Source organism: Hyperoodon ampullatus (genome assembly GCF_949752795.1).
Source record: "Hyperoodon ampullatus genome assembly, chromosome: 11".
NCBI classification, from domain to species: Eukaryota; Metazoa; Chordata; class Mammalia; order Artiodactyla; family Ziphiidae; genus Hyperoodon; species Hyperoodon ampullatus.
Genome location: NC_136924.1, coordinates 75,549,050 through 75,564,719, shown reverse-complemented (window position 1 = coordinate 75,564,719; position 15,670 = coordinate 75,549,050). Strand labels below are relative to the sequence as shown.

Sequence of the window (15,670 nt, the reverse complement as noted above, 5' to 3'; positions counted from 1 at the left end):
ATAGAGTAGCCATATGATTCAGCAATCCCACTCCTGGGCATATATCTGGACAGAACTATAATTTGAAAAGATACATGTACCCCTATGTTCATAGCAGCACTATTCACAATAGCCAAGACATGGAAACAACTGACAGATGAATGGATAAAGATGATGTGATAGATATAATGGAATACTACTCAGGCATAAAAAAGAATGAAACAATGCCACTTGCAGCAACATGGATGGACCTAGAGATTATCATACTAAGTGAGTAAGTCAGAAAGAGAAAGATAAATACCATATGATATCACTTATATGTGGAACCTAAAATATGACACAAATGAACTTATCTATGAAACAGAAACGGACTCACCAACATAGAGAACAGACTTGTGGTTGCCAAGTGGGAGGGGGAGGTAGGGGAGGAAAGGATTGGGAGTTTGGGATTAGCAGATGCAAACTATTATATATAGGATGGATAAACAATAAGATCCTACTGTATAGCACAGGGAACTATATTCAATATTCTGTAATAAACTGTAATAGAAAGGAATATGAAAAAGAATACATATATGTATACCTGAATCACTTTGCTGGACAGCAGAAATTAACACAACATTGTAAATCAACTATACTTCAATAAAATAAATTTAAAAAAAATGAAACCCACCTAGAATGGACACAGATGTTAGAATTAACAGACAAGGTCATTCAAGCAGCTATTTTAACAGTCTTCCCTACATTCAGAAACCTTGAGGAAAAATGAAACATGTTAGGTAGGGACACAGAAGATATAAAAAAGACTCAAATTTAACTTCTAGAGAGGAAAACTATAATTTATGAAGTAAAAAATACACTGAATGAGATTAATGGCATATTAAACATTGCAGAAGAAAATTTTAGTATATTTCAAGCATAGAAAATGAATTTATCCAAAAAGAAACATACAGAAAAAAAGAAACCAACTAAAAAAGAAAAACAGAGTACGCATGAGCTGTGGGACAACCTCAAGCAGCCTAATATATATGTAACTGTAGTTCCCAAAGGTGAGACAGAAGAAAATTTCCCAAACAAAACTCCAAAATTTGATGAAAAGCAGAAATCAACAATTTTGAGAAGTCTAATGAACTTAAGAAGCCTACGGAAAACTGCACAAAGGTACATTGTGACCAAACTGCTCAACACCAATGATTAAGATAAAATCTTAAAAGCAGCTTGGGTAGGCAGGGAGAGACACATCATGTACAGTACAAAAATAAGGAGGACAGGACATTTCTTGTCTGAAACAATGCAGGTGACAAGACAATGGAGCAACAACTTTCAAGTACTGGAATTAAAACACCATCAACCTAGGGTTCTGTTATTAGTGAAAATATCTTTCAAAAGCAAAGATGAAATTCTTTTTCAGATATTCGAAGCTGAAATAGTTAATCAGAGATTTGCATTATAATAAATGTTTTAAAAAATTCTTCAGGCAAAGGGAAATGACATCAGATGACACCTACAAAAAGAAATGAAGAGCACTGGAACAGCTTAGATAAAATGAACAAAGACTTTGGTCTTTGAATGACATAAACTACCAAAACTCAATAGGAAGAAATAAATAGTCCAAATAGCCCCATATCAGTTAAAGAAATTAAACTTATAGTTAATAACCTTCTCACAAAGAAAACTTAAGGTCAAAATAGCTTCACTGGTGAATTCCACCAAACATTTAAGGAAGAAATAATACCAAGTCCAATCAAAATCTTTCAGAAAACTGAAGAGACGAAGACACTTTCCAATTTATTCTATGAGGCTAGTATTACCCTCAATCTAAAACTGGACAAAGACATTACAAGAAAAGAAAATTACAGGTCAATATCATTTGTAAATTAGCTTCGTAATTTCTTGACAAAATTTTAGCAAATCTAATTCAAAAATATAAAAAGTGACAGTACATCATGACCAAGTGGGTTTCATCATAGGAATGGGGTAACATTTAAAAATCAAAGTAATATATCATATTAGCAAAATTAAAATAAAAACCAGAGAAGTATTTCAATAAACATATAAAAAGCATTTGATAAACTTCAATAGTCATTCCTGAGGAAGGGAAAAAATCTATTAAATTAGGGACAGAAGGGAAGTTATTCAACTTGATTCGGTGATTTATGAAAAACCTACACCAACAGCTAACATCATACTCAATGGTAAAAAGCTGAAAGCTTTTCCTCAAAGATCAGAAGCAACAAGGATGCCCACTTTCACCACTTCTGTTCAACACAGTATTGAAAGTCCTAGCCAGAACAACTAGGCAAGAAAAAGAAATAAAAGGCATCAAATCAGAAAGGAAGAAGTAAAATCGTCACTATTTGCAGATGACATGATATTATGTACAGGAAACCCTAAAGACGTCACAGAAAACTGTTAGAATGAATCAACAAATTCAGTAAAGTTGTAAGATACAAAACTAATATACAAAACTCGGTTGCATTTCTGTATACTTAATAACAAACTATCAGAAAGAGAAATTAAGAAAACAATCCCATTTACAATTGCAGCAAAAAGAATAAAATCCTAGGAATAAATTTAACCAATGAGGTGAAAGACCTGTACACTGAAAATTATAAGACATTGATGAAAGAAACTGAAGAAGACACAAGTAAATGGAAATATATTCCATGCTCATAGACTGGAAGAATTAATATCGTTAAAAACATCTATACTACCCAAAGCAATCTCCAGATTCCATGAAATCCCCATCAAGATTCCAATGGTATTTTTCATGGAAGTAGAACAAGCAATCCTAACATTTATATAGAACCACAAAAGACCCTGATAGATAAAGGAATCTTGAGAAAAAAGAACAAAGCTGGAGGCAGCATGCTTCCTTGATTTCAAACTATATTAAAAAGCTATAACAATCAAACCAGTATGATTTTAGAATAAAAAGACATATAGATCAGTGGAACAGATTAGAGAGCCCAGAAATAAACCCACACATTATGATCAATTTACAACAAAGAAGGCAAGAATATACAATAAAAGGTTTTGGGGAAGCTGCACAGCCACATGCAAAAGAATGTAACTGTACCACTATCTTACACCATACACAAATATCAACTGAAAATGGATTAAAGACTTGAACATAAGACCTGAAACCATAAAACTCCTGGAAGGAAATATAGGCTGTAAGCTCCTTGACGTTGGTCTTGGTGATGATTTTTTGGATTTGACATCCAAAAAAAGGCAACAAAAGCAAAAATAAACAAGTGGGACTATATCAAACTAAAAAGCTTCTGCACAGCAGAAGAAAAGATCAACAAAAGGCAACCTATACAATGGGAGAAAATATTTGCAAATCATATGCCTGATAAGGGATATATATAAAGTATATATATATATATATATATATATATATATATATATATATACTTTATATACTTTATGTATATAAAGTATACAAAGAACTCATACAACTCAACATCAAAACAAACAACCTGATTAAAAAATGGGAAGAGGACATGAATAGACATTTTTCCAAAGAAAACATACAGATGGCCAATAAACACAGGAAAAGATGTGTCACTAATCAGCATCACTAATCAACAAGGAAATGAAAATCAAAACCACAATGAGATATTACCTCATACCTATTAGAATTGCTGTTACCAAAAAGACAAGAAACCCTTGTATACTGTTGGTGGGAATGTAAATTGGAGCAGCCACTGTGGAAAATGGTATGGAGGTTCCTCAAAAAATGAAAAATAGAACAACCATATAATGCAGCAATTCTACTTATAGGTATTTATCTGGAGGAAACAAAAACACTAACTCAAAAAGATATATGAATCCTTGTGTTCACTGCCGCATTATTATTTTTTAAATAAATTTATTTATTTATTTTTGGCTGTGTTAGGTCTTCGTTGATGTGCACGGGCTTTCTCTAGTTGCGGTGAGTGGGGGCTACTCTTCATTGTGGTGTGCGGGCTTCTCATTGTGGTGACTTCTCATTGCAGAGCACGGGCTCTAGGTGCACAGGCTTCAGCAGTTGTGGCACACGGGCTTAGTTGTTCTGTGGCATGTGGAATCTTCCTGGACCGGGGCTCGAACCCATGTGCCCTGCATTGGCAGGTGGATTCTTAACCACTGTGCCACCAGGGAAGCTCGACTGCAGCATTATTTATAATAGCTAAGACACGGAAACAACCTAAGTGTCCATCGATAGATGAAGAGATAAAGAAGTTGTGGTGTGTATGTGTGTAAATATATATATATGGAATATTATTCAGCTATAAAAAGGAAGGAATTACTGCCACTGCAACAACATGTATGGACCTTAAAGGCATTATGCTAAGTGAAATAAGTCAGGCAGAGATAGACAAACACCCTATGACCTCACTCACATCTGGAATCTAAGAAACAAATAAAACAAAAACCCCCCAAAATCATAGGTACAGAGTACAGTTTGGTGGTTGCCAGAGGTGGGGAGGGAGTTTGGGGCAGGGTGCAATGGGTGAAGGGGGTCAAAAGGTACAAACTTCCAGCTATAAAATAAATAAGTCCTAAGGATGTAATGTACAGCATGAGGACTATAGTTAATAATACTGTATTGTATATTTGAAAGTTGCTAAGACAGTAGATCTTAAAACTTCTCATGACAAGAAAAAAAATTTTGTAACTATGTGTGGTGATAAATGGTAACCAGATTTATTGTGGTGACCACTGTACAATATATACATATATCATACCATTATATTGTATACCTGAAACTAATATAATGTTATATGTCAATTATATCTCAATTAAAAAAACAAAACAAAAAGCTGGAAAAAACTGTTGTTAAAAATACTAAAGTAGGGCTTCCCTGGTGGCGCAGTGGTTGAGAGTCCACCTGCCGATGCAGGGGACGTGGGTTCGTGCCCCAGTCTGGGAAGATCCCACATGCCGCGGAGCGGTTGGGCCCGTGAGCCATGGCCGCTGAGCCTGCGTGTCCGGAGCCTGTGCTCTGCAACTGGAGAGGCCACAACAGTGGGAGGCCCGTGTACCACAAAAAAAAAAAAAAAAAAAAAAAAAAAAAAAAACAAAAAACTAAAGTATAAGCCTTTTCCCTTTCTTCCAAAAAAAAAAAAAAAAAGGAAGAAAAGAAAAACGAAAAACCACAAAAATACCCTAGATTAAATTCCTCAAAACAACAACAACAAAAACTTACAGGTAGCATCAAACTTAATAGTGTAAACACAACTGAATGCTTTCCCCTACAATCAGGAACAGGACATGTCCACTCTCACTTCTTTTTAACATTGTACTGGAGGTTCTAGCCAGTACTAAATTAAAAAAAAAAAAAAGACATATAAATCATCCAGATGAGAAAGGAAGAAACAAAACTGTCTTTATTTGCAGTTGGCATGACCTTCTATGTAGAAATGTGATGAATCTACAAATATGCTACAAGAGCTAATAAGTGAATTAGGTAATAACACAGATACAAAATCAACATATAAAAATCAACTGCATTTCTATCTACTCTCATTGAACTATCAAAAATTGAAATGAAAAAAAAAAACTTGACCATTTATAAAAGCATCTAGAAATACGATATCTTTAGGGAAAGATCTGACAAAAGAATGAAAGATCTCTAGAGTAAAAACTACAAAACACTGTTGAGAAAAATTAAAGAAGACCTAAGTAAGTGGTGCAGTATACCATGTTCAGAGGTCAGAAGATTTGTTTAGATGTCAATTCTCCACATATTGATCTACAGATTCAATGCAACCTCAAAACAAAATCCCAGCAGTTTTTTAAAATATAGAAATTGACAAGCTCATTTCTAAAATTCAAATGGAACAGCAAAATACCTAGAATAGCCAAAATAATTTGAAAAAGAACAAAGTCAGAGGACTAACATTACTTAATTTCAAGACTTAATATAAAACTATGGTAATCAAGACAGTATGGTATTTGTATAAAGATAGACAGAGATCAATGGAATAGAATACATAGTCCAGAAATAAACTCCCATATATGTATATGATCAATTCCTTTAAACAAAAGTGCAAAAATAACTCAGTACCAAAAGGCTAGTCTTTTTTTTTTTTTTTTTTTTTCGGTACGCGGGCCTCTCACTGTTGTGGCCTCTCCCGTTGCAGAGCACAGGCTCCGGACGCGCAGGCTCAGCAGCCATGGCTCACGGGCCCAGCTGCTCCGCGGCATGTGGGATCTTCCCGGACCGGGGCACGAACCCATGTCCCCTGCATTGGCAGGCGGACTCTCAACCACTGCGCCACCAGGGAAGCCCCAAGGCTAGTCTTTTTAACAAATCCTGCCTAAACAATTGCATTTACATATATTTTAACAAAAGGAATTTTGGTCCACATCTTGCAATATATACAAAAATTAACCCCCAAAGGACTATTAGTCAACTATAAAATATTACACTTAAAAAACATCTAGAAGAAAATATAGAAGAGTATTTTTGTGACCCTGGAGTACAGAAAGATTTCTTGGATACACCATGAAAAGTATGACCCATAAGGAAAAAACTGATAAATTAGACTCCATCAAAATTAAAAACTGTTAAGAGAATGAAAAAACAAAACACAACTGAGAGAAAATATTTCCAAATCATATATATGAAAAAAGATTTATATCCAGAATCTATAAAGAAATATCAGAATTCAATAAGAAAACAAAAGACCCAAATAAAAAAAATGGGCAAAAGATCTGGAAACACATTTCACCAAAGAAGGTATACAGATGATAAATAAGCAAATGAAAAGATGTTCAACATCATTAGTCATTAGGAAAATGCAAATTAAAACTACAATGAAATACTACTACAAACCTATAGGCTCTAATAAATACTGACCATGTCAAGTGTTAGGATATTGAGGAACTGGAACTCTCATACATTGCTGATGGGAATGTAAAATGGTACAGCTACTTTGTAAAACAGTTTGGCAACTCCTTAAAAAGTCATACAACTACCATATCATCCAGGCATTCCACTCCAAGGAATTTACCCCAGAGAAATTAAAACATTTGTTTGTATACATATGTTCATAGCAGCTTTATTTGTAATAACCAAAACTCAAATGTCCATCAACAGGTAAATGGATAAACACATTATGGTGTATCCATACAACAAAATACTACTCAGCCATACACATGATACATACAACATGGATGGATCTCAAAAGATTTAAGTTAAGCTGAGTAAAAGAATCCAGACAAAAAATGCATATTTACTATATGATTCCATTTATATACAAATCTAGAAAATTCAACTTATCTATAGTAACAGAAAGCAGATCACTGGATGCCTGGGGACTAGAACTAGGTTGTGTAGGGGTGGGATGTATTGATTATCAAGGGGCACAAGGCAACTTTGGAGGTAATCGATATGCTTATTATATTGATTGTGATGATGGTTTCACAGTATCAAAACATATATCAAAACTTTGTCATTTTGGACCTTAATAAGTCTGTTAAAAAACTGAACAAACAGGGGCTTCCCTGGTGGCGCAGTGGTTGAGAGTCCACCTGCGGATGCAGGGGACACGGGTTCGTGCCCTGGTCCGGGAGGATCCCACATGCCACGGAGCGGCTAGGCCCGTGAGCCATGGCTGCTGGGCCTGCGTGTCCGGAGCCTGTGCTCCGCAATGGGAGAAGCCACAACAGTGAGAGGCCCGCGTACCACAAAAAGAACAAACAAACAAACAAACAACTGAACAAACAAAATTGGTGCACTTATACAAGAGAAATCTATGTAGCAGTTTTAAAGAATGAAGTAGGGCTAATAAATACTGAAGATTTCCAAGATATAGTGTTAGATAAAAACATAAAGTACTGAGTACTGTAAATAACCTGTTACCATTTGTGATTTTATTTTAAACAAAAAAGGGTATTCAACCAACCCATCCAATAATTGTTTCTACATGCATAAACTATCTCTGGAAAGATACCTCAAAATTGATGAGAGAGGCAAAGAGAGAAGGAGAGAGGGAGGAGGAGTGAGAATGGGAGGTTGAGAGAGAAAGAGGGAAATGGCGGGTAGACTGGGGTTTGGGGTAGCAGAGAAACTTACTTTTCACTGCATACTTTTTTGAACTATGATTTTTTTCCCCCACAAATGTACCACTTTTTTTTTTTTTTTTTTTTTTTTTTTTGCTATACGCGGGCCTCTCACTGCTGTGGCCTCTCCCGTTGCGGAGCCCAGGCTCCGGACGCGCAGGCTCAGCGGCCATGGCTCACGGGCCTAGCCGCTCCTCGGCATGTGGGATCTTCCCGGACCGGGGCACGAACCCGTGTCCCCTGCATCGGCAGGCGGACTCTCAACCACTGCACCATCAAGGGAGCCCTGTACCACTTTTTAAAACGAACATTGATTCCATTTTGGAGGATCTGTCCTATAGCAACACTGGTGGAAATGCCAAAAGATACATGTACAAAGCTATCCATTGAACCATTGTTGTAATATGTTAAAGAAAACAGGAAAACAAAAATTGGAACACACTGCTTACATTTAATATATTTTTTTAAACGTAGAAAATAATAGCCTAAAATGTACACTCATTTTCTCTCTCTCGCTCCCTTTCTCTCTCAGAAAAATCTGAAATTACACAGACTGATACAAACAGTTATCTCTGGGGATGGTTCTAAAGGGTCAGACAAAGAAGGGAGAGGTATGTGTAGTGATTTACATTCTAAGTTTCTGGATTGCAGGAAAAATTTTTTTGGCAATCAGTGTATATTTCCTTTTAAATTAAAAGGTCTCAATAAAGAGTATTTTTATTTATTTATTTAATTAATTAAAAAAATTGAGCTATGATTGACATAACTCAATGAAGATTTTCAAAAATCAAAATAAATTAAAATTGGTTTCAGTTTGCAGTATCACCGTAATAGATGTGAAAGTGTGCTAGTTTTACATCAGACTTAATATGATATGCTCACCCTTTTCCGCGCTTCAGACTTCTGGAAGCACTCATGCTGTATGAAAGTAGCTGCAGCAGAAATCCTGGACGGTGGCGTGTGGTCTGCCTCAAGCATACTCACTGCTCGCTCCAGAGTCATCTCCGTGTCTGCATTCCTAGACAAACAGTCACAGATTCAGCAAAATTCCAAACCTGCCCTCTCCTGTCAACTTGATCCTCCAGAGATGACTTGGCTAATATCAGGAAGCACCTAGAACGTCTGAGCCTTGGCTCCTCTTCAGCCAGAGGAATAATCAGCCTTTGAGATCAGAAGGTATAGGAAGCTAGCAACAGAAACATTCCAGCTCTGGTCAGACTAGCCTCTGAAGATACCACTGAATTGAGAAGAAACTTAACTCTGTTTAAGATAAATATGTATCTTATGTGAAATTTAAAAGAAATTTGGTCACAGAAATTAAAAATTATTCCTACCCTGGTAATGTCACACCTGTAAGTTAAACACCTTCCCTCAAAAATCATTAGATTTTTCTCACAGCTGCTCAAAGTCTGTTATTTCACCTGAAAATCAGTTTTAAAAGAAGCATTCTAAAAGTGCTCTTATTTGATGAATATAGTAGTATGTAAACAGTACAAGCCAGGAAAACTGAGTTTGTTTGGTTAAAATAAGTCACACTAGTGTGACAGAATCCATCAGGAAAGGTAATGATTACATGCAACAATAAAAAGCCCTTTTTTTTTTTTTTTTGCGGTACGCGGGCCTCTCACTGTTGTGGCCTCTCCCGCTGTGGAGCACAGGCTCCAGACGCGCAGGCTCAGTGGCCATGGCTCATGGGCCTAGCCACTCCGCGGCATGTGGGATCCTCCCGGACCGGGGCACGAACCCTGCATTGGCAGGCGGACTCTCAACCACTGTGCCACCAGGGAAGCCCTAAAAAGCCCTTTTCAAAGACAATTTTATAAACATTCTGTTACCATTTGCTTTGCCATTGTAATGACATTCAGTTTACATCTATCTAGTAGCATACTCTGTCCTCTATGAATTGCAGGTGTGTACAGTGTTATGAAATCTGACTCAGTTCGATATTGACAGGATAATTTATAGAGAACAAATAAAATTGCTATGTGTTAAACAATAGCTCCCAAATGCCTCACAGAAGTGGCATTTTTTTCCTCCCCTTTTACTTCTGACTAGAGGGTGACTAGGCTAGGCAGCCTATTACCAAGGTGGATTTGCACTTCCTTTTTATCTTTTGCACATTTGCACTTCCTTAAGTATCGCCTCAGAGAAACCATACTCAGGATGGCAACATGTTAGTACTGTGGCTAAAGACATGCTTTAAAGGTAACCTAGGACTTTTTTTGGCTTCAAAGAAGGTTACGCCTGATTCATTTCAGGTAATGGAGACTCCTAAGACATTATGGGAGGGAATTTTCCAGTACCTGCTAGCAAGAACAGTGAGGAAATTCTCTCTTATAGCTGGCTAACCCACCAATACATGCACCTGTGTATAGAGGTGAGCATGTGTATGTTGTGAATGGCTGTGTGTGAGTGGGTGTGGCACAGGTGAGGATAAGAGTAATGGGCCTCATGACTAAAAACTAATTTCCACTGCTTCTGAAACACATGTTCAAACACAGAAGTGCTACCTCATGCGTATAAGGGTATTAAAAATGAAGCACTTCTGGCATTTATACTGAGAATTATATAATGATCTCATATTTTTAACTGTTGGGACTTAGCAATCAAGTTAATTGGTAAAAATGTAGGCTATTTTCACTAAAACTAGAATTTGAATCACTTTTATTTAATATAAACACCCTTTTAAAAAGAGATGGAACCTCCATCCTGTTTTCCAATAGTTAGCTAGTGGGAAGCAGCGGCATAGCACAGGGCTATCAGCTCGGTGCTTTGCGATGAACTAGAGGGGTGGGATAAGGAGGACGGGTGGGAGGCTCAAGAGGGAGGGGGTATGGGGACAGGTATATGCATATGGCTGATTCACTTTGGTGTACAACAGGAGCTAACACAGTACTGTGAAGCAATTATACTCCAATAAAGATCTATTTAAAAAAAAAGAGATGGAAATATTTCATATGCATGGACTCCAATTCCTTTACAGGGAAATCAAAAGTGAAATTAGTTTTAAGTCTTTTACCATCCACCACTACAGGTGTTTAAACTAACGAAAGATCATTCATAACCTAAGAATAACCTCCTGTTTAACACTTCTTTTTTTTTTAAGATTCAGCCATTAATGTACTTCGTAAGTCATAAATGACTCACGAAAGTTTGAATTCCCAAGTCTCTAACACCGACAATTAATTCCATTCCTGAACATGATTCACAAAGAAGTTCTGCATTCACTACCAGCCAACCTAATACTACTTTACTTTATCATTAAAAACAATTCCTAAACATAACGAAGACTTCCTCAACAAGAAGGTCAGCCACAGCTGTCAGGGCATCAATTTCCTGTTTTGTTATTGTCTGTAAAGTCCAACTCTATAACATGGCATATGTTCTGACTCCATCTCCTGCCATCCTCCACCCCATCTCCTCTCCTTCCCCTGATGGACTAACCCATCCTCCAATCACACCAGACTTTTAATCCTTCTCTAAACACTGCATGCCTCTTCACAAGCCACTCTCTCTGATTTTTCTAGAAAGCCCACCCTTCTACCTTTTTCTTTTTTTTTTTGCGGTACGCGGGCCTCTCACTGTTGTGGCCTCTCCCGTTGCGGAGCAAAGGCTCCGGATGCGCAGGCTCAGCAGCCATGGCTCACGGCCCAGCCGCTCTGCAGCATGTGGTATCTTCCCAGACCGGGGCATGAACTCGTGTCCCCTGCATCGGCAGGTGGGCTCTCAACCACTGCGCCACCAGGGAAGCCCCCCTTCTACCTAATTCTTAATTCTTCAGACTCAATTCAAATATCATCACTTCTGTGAAATCTTTCCTGTATCCCTACCCCCAGCTAGAGCTATTCTTTTCCTCCTCTATTTTCCCATAGCACTCCTCTCGTTTCCCAACAAAATTGGAGTCTGCTAGTGCAACACACAGCAGTCAATCTAATGACACAGAATTGTGGTGAAGGAAAGTACAGCGTTTACTTCAGGGTACCCAAGCAAGGAGAATGGGCAGCTCATGCTCAAAAGACCAGATGGCTGTCAGGGAAGGGTTTTTGTTTTTTTAAAAATAAATTTATTTATTTATTTTTAGGGTCTTCGTTGCTGCGCGCGGGCTTTCTCTAGTTGCAGGGGGCGGGGTGGGGGGGATACTCTGCATTGTGCACGGGCTTCTCACTGCGGTGGCTTCTCTTGCTGCAGAGCACGGGCTCTAGGCACGTGCTTCAGTAGTTGTGGAACACAGGCTCATGAGTTGTGGCTCACGGGCTCAGTGTTATAGCTCGTGGGCTCTAGAGCGCGGGCTCTAGAGCGCAGGCTCAGTAGTTGTGGTGCACGGTCTCAGCCTCTCCGCGGCATGCGGGATCCTCCCAGACCAGGGCTCGAACCCATGTCCCCTGCACTGGCAGGCGGACTCTTCACCACTGCGCCACCAGGGAAGCCCCAGGGAAGGGTTTTTAAAGGCAAAATTAGGAGTGAGGGTTGCAGGGTGCCTGATCAGCTTGTGGACATTCTTCTGATGGTGGTGAGTTAACAGGATGATGTTCCAGGAATCTCAACAATCAACCTTCTGGTTCCAACCAGTATGGGGTCTAGGTGTTGGTGGTCAGCACATAGTCACTATCCACAATGAGTGGCGGTCCTAGTTTCTGCAGAACAACTCAGAGATATGTGTTAGATTGTTATCTATATCCCTTCAGGATGAACTAGGAGTCCTGTGGCTCCATTGTTCTAATCATTAACTACTTGAGCCTGCTCTTAGGAACTCAGAGGGCCTAGGAGACAAAAGCCTTTCTTCAAACAAGAAAGGTGAGATATGGAGGGAATTTTGCTCCCAGGCAAGGCCCTGCAGGGTCCTGCTTGGTTTCACCTCAATCTCTCTTCCTCCCTACTTTCTTCCCTGCTTCCCTTTCGTCCTTCTTTCTCCCCTTTCTGCTCACTCACAAAACATTTCTTGAAGCCTGTAGAAATGTGGCTTGGGAGATGGGGTTGGGGAGGGAAGCATCAGGATGAGCAGCTGTTCCTCGGCCCCATTATCCACTGAGCATATTCTCCAGAAGTGAGTCTTTTCAACAACTTTAGTTAATATGTTAATATGATATCAATATATGTTTTACAAAAATGTAAAGAGGAAGCAGTGTAAAATATCACTGGTCAGAATATGAGACATTATATGAAAAAATTAAAAACGGTCCTATTTTTTAGGTGTGCAATCCCTCAGCAACTGCATTCCTGCCAATAATAATACAGCCCTGCCCTAGGTTGGTTCCCAGATATTAGAATAGCTCTGAAGGCCAAGCAAACGCCAGATGATGAATGAAGAGCTCCCTCGTGTTGTCAGATGCTTAGGAAATGCAAATCGCCCTACCTCACAAAGATTTTAGGTGTGATGAAAGCACTGCTTTGGAAAGATGACTTTGGAGTGGATATGTGTCTCTAGACACAGTTTTGAGGGCACTACAAGAGTCTTAGCTGAAGCAATAAAGTTGTGAACTGGGCTGTTAAAAATGGAAATGGAAAGAAAGATATAACTAAAAGAGACCTGAGGAATCAAAGAACTAAAGAGGTTGGTAATTAAGAGGATGTGAAGGGAAGTTATTATGACATCTTTTCTGCTCTGTGTTGCTCTAAGTCACAAAGTTGACTGGTGATCCTACCAGAGATAAAGTCTCTCACCTTTCTTTCCCTCTACTAATACATCACTCTTTTGTTCTCTGAATTCCTGTAGACACTAGTACAATCTAGCACTTGATGTGTCTTATTTTCTTTTTTACGGATCCTCTGTGGTGCTTACTGCAGTGTTGGGTACACTGGAGCAACCTAATATTCATTTGCTGAACTACCAGTCCTCCACAGGTACAGAAATCATATTTTCAGTAAAACTGATCTACAGTGTTTTACTTGGTGATTTCTTAAACCTTTTTCATTAGTCTGATTTAGAACAGTTGTTCACTATCTCTCTTTACTCCAATGTTTTGATTTTCAGCTGCATTAGAAACTGACCAGCCATTCTTCTTTTAGAAACAAAGATCCATTGTTTAATATCTTATGTCATTATGTAGGTTTATAGTTTTATCTAACTACTCTATAGGAATGTTCCACAAATGTGAAAGAACACTTCTTTACATGTGGGACTTTCACTAGTCATAAAAAAGCAGTTTCCAAATATAGGGACTGGATAGAGGTTGAAATATGAGACACTACAAGGCAAAGGAGAGCAGAGTGTGTGTTCTCAAGGGTAGAGCTCTCACGGGGCAGCCCGGGGAACTGAAATGAGCCATGTGGCACACCAAAGGAGGAAGAGAATCAGATATGGATGCCACCTTGATCATTATAGGAAATATCCCAGATGCCCTTTCTTTTCCATACATAGCAAAAATTTCAAGAAGTGTTCATTTCTATGATTTCTGGTCTCTAGGATGGCAACTTTGGGAATCATCAAGAATAGATTTCTTTCCCTTTATTTTAAATTTCTTGACCCCAAGTATTCCTTCTAGTCTTTGAAATACGATCAGTTATTTTAATAAAATCCACCCTATTAAAACAATAACTCGAATTTAGAGGGGGTACAGATAAGAAAACTAATAACCACAATATACTATTCTGGTAGAGGCACCCACACAGTACAGCTCTCTGGGGCTCCTAAACTAGATTGTGAGGGGAGTGGTCAGGGAAAGGGTGGTAACTGAGATAATTCCAGAATCATGAGTAGCCAGCCAAAGCTACTGGGAGGAGATAGATAGATAGATAGATAGACAGACAAAGAAAAGAAGGAAGGAAGGAAGGAGGAAAGAAAGGAAAGAAAGAAGGAGGGAAGGCAGAAAGAGAAAAAGAAAGAAAATATGTGAATAAATATTTTCCATTAAGGGAAGTAAAAGAGGTTCGAGGTGGTTTGACTGTTTGGGGATGTGTTTGGGGAAGGTGATGATGACAGGTGGAGGACAGTAGAAAGAGATGAGACTAGAGTGATAAGTATAGCTGAAAACATGGGCCTTGTGTGCCATGGTAAAAAGCACAAAAATTTGGTGGAATTATGGGAAGGTTATAAATTGGGGAGAGGAATCATCAGATTTGGGAAGACCATTCTAATGGTCCTAGAGAATGGTTGAGTGAGCAAGACCAGAGGCAGAGAGACCTATGCAATAGAGACAGAAAGAAGGGTAAAAATTTAAGGCCCATTAAGGAGAATAAAATATGGCTTGGTGATATGTGACTATGGAGGGAAAAGATAAGAATGACTCCCAGGTTTGTAAAGATAGGACTTAGTATGAGAAGATAGTTAGAAGTAGAGGGTAGGGAAGAGCTGATAGATTTAGTTTTGAGCATACTGAGTCCATGACTTTGTTAGAAATACATACAGATCTAGAGTTCAGGATGGAGGACAGAGCTACAAATAAAACACTGGGAATCACAGGATACAAGTGCAGTACACAGGGCCTCTTTAGAAGAGCACCAAGACCAGAAGAGAAGGGTTGATGAAGATGACTTCCTTGGGAATGCAGAAAAGTCTTCTCAGAGAAGATTAAGACATGGCTAGAGAAAACCAGGAGAAGCTGGTGCCCCGACAACCCAGGGAAGGGAGAATTTCACAGATAGTGGTGTCAAATGCTGCCCACAGACTGAGTAATATAAGGACTGCTTCAGATGT

At 38.6% G+C, this 15,670-nt stretch overlaps 1 protein-coding gene across 2 annotated transcripts in view; it reads right to left on the bottom strand.

The window, feature by feature from the left end:
• PKP2 (plakophilin 2) overlaps window positions 1-15,670 on the bottom strand; it is a gene marked incomplete at both ends in the record, with an annotated part of 85,324 nt that overhangs the window by 54,366 nt on the left and 15,288 nt on the right. For both annotated transcript variants that reach the window (XM_079714730.1, XM_079714731.1), the window contains one exon: window positions 8,920-9,055. In XM_079714730.1, coding sequence (XP_079570856.1) covers window positions 8,920-9,055 — 136 coding nt within the window. The remainder of the gene's footprint in view (window positions 1-8,919; window positions 9,056-15,670) is intronic.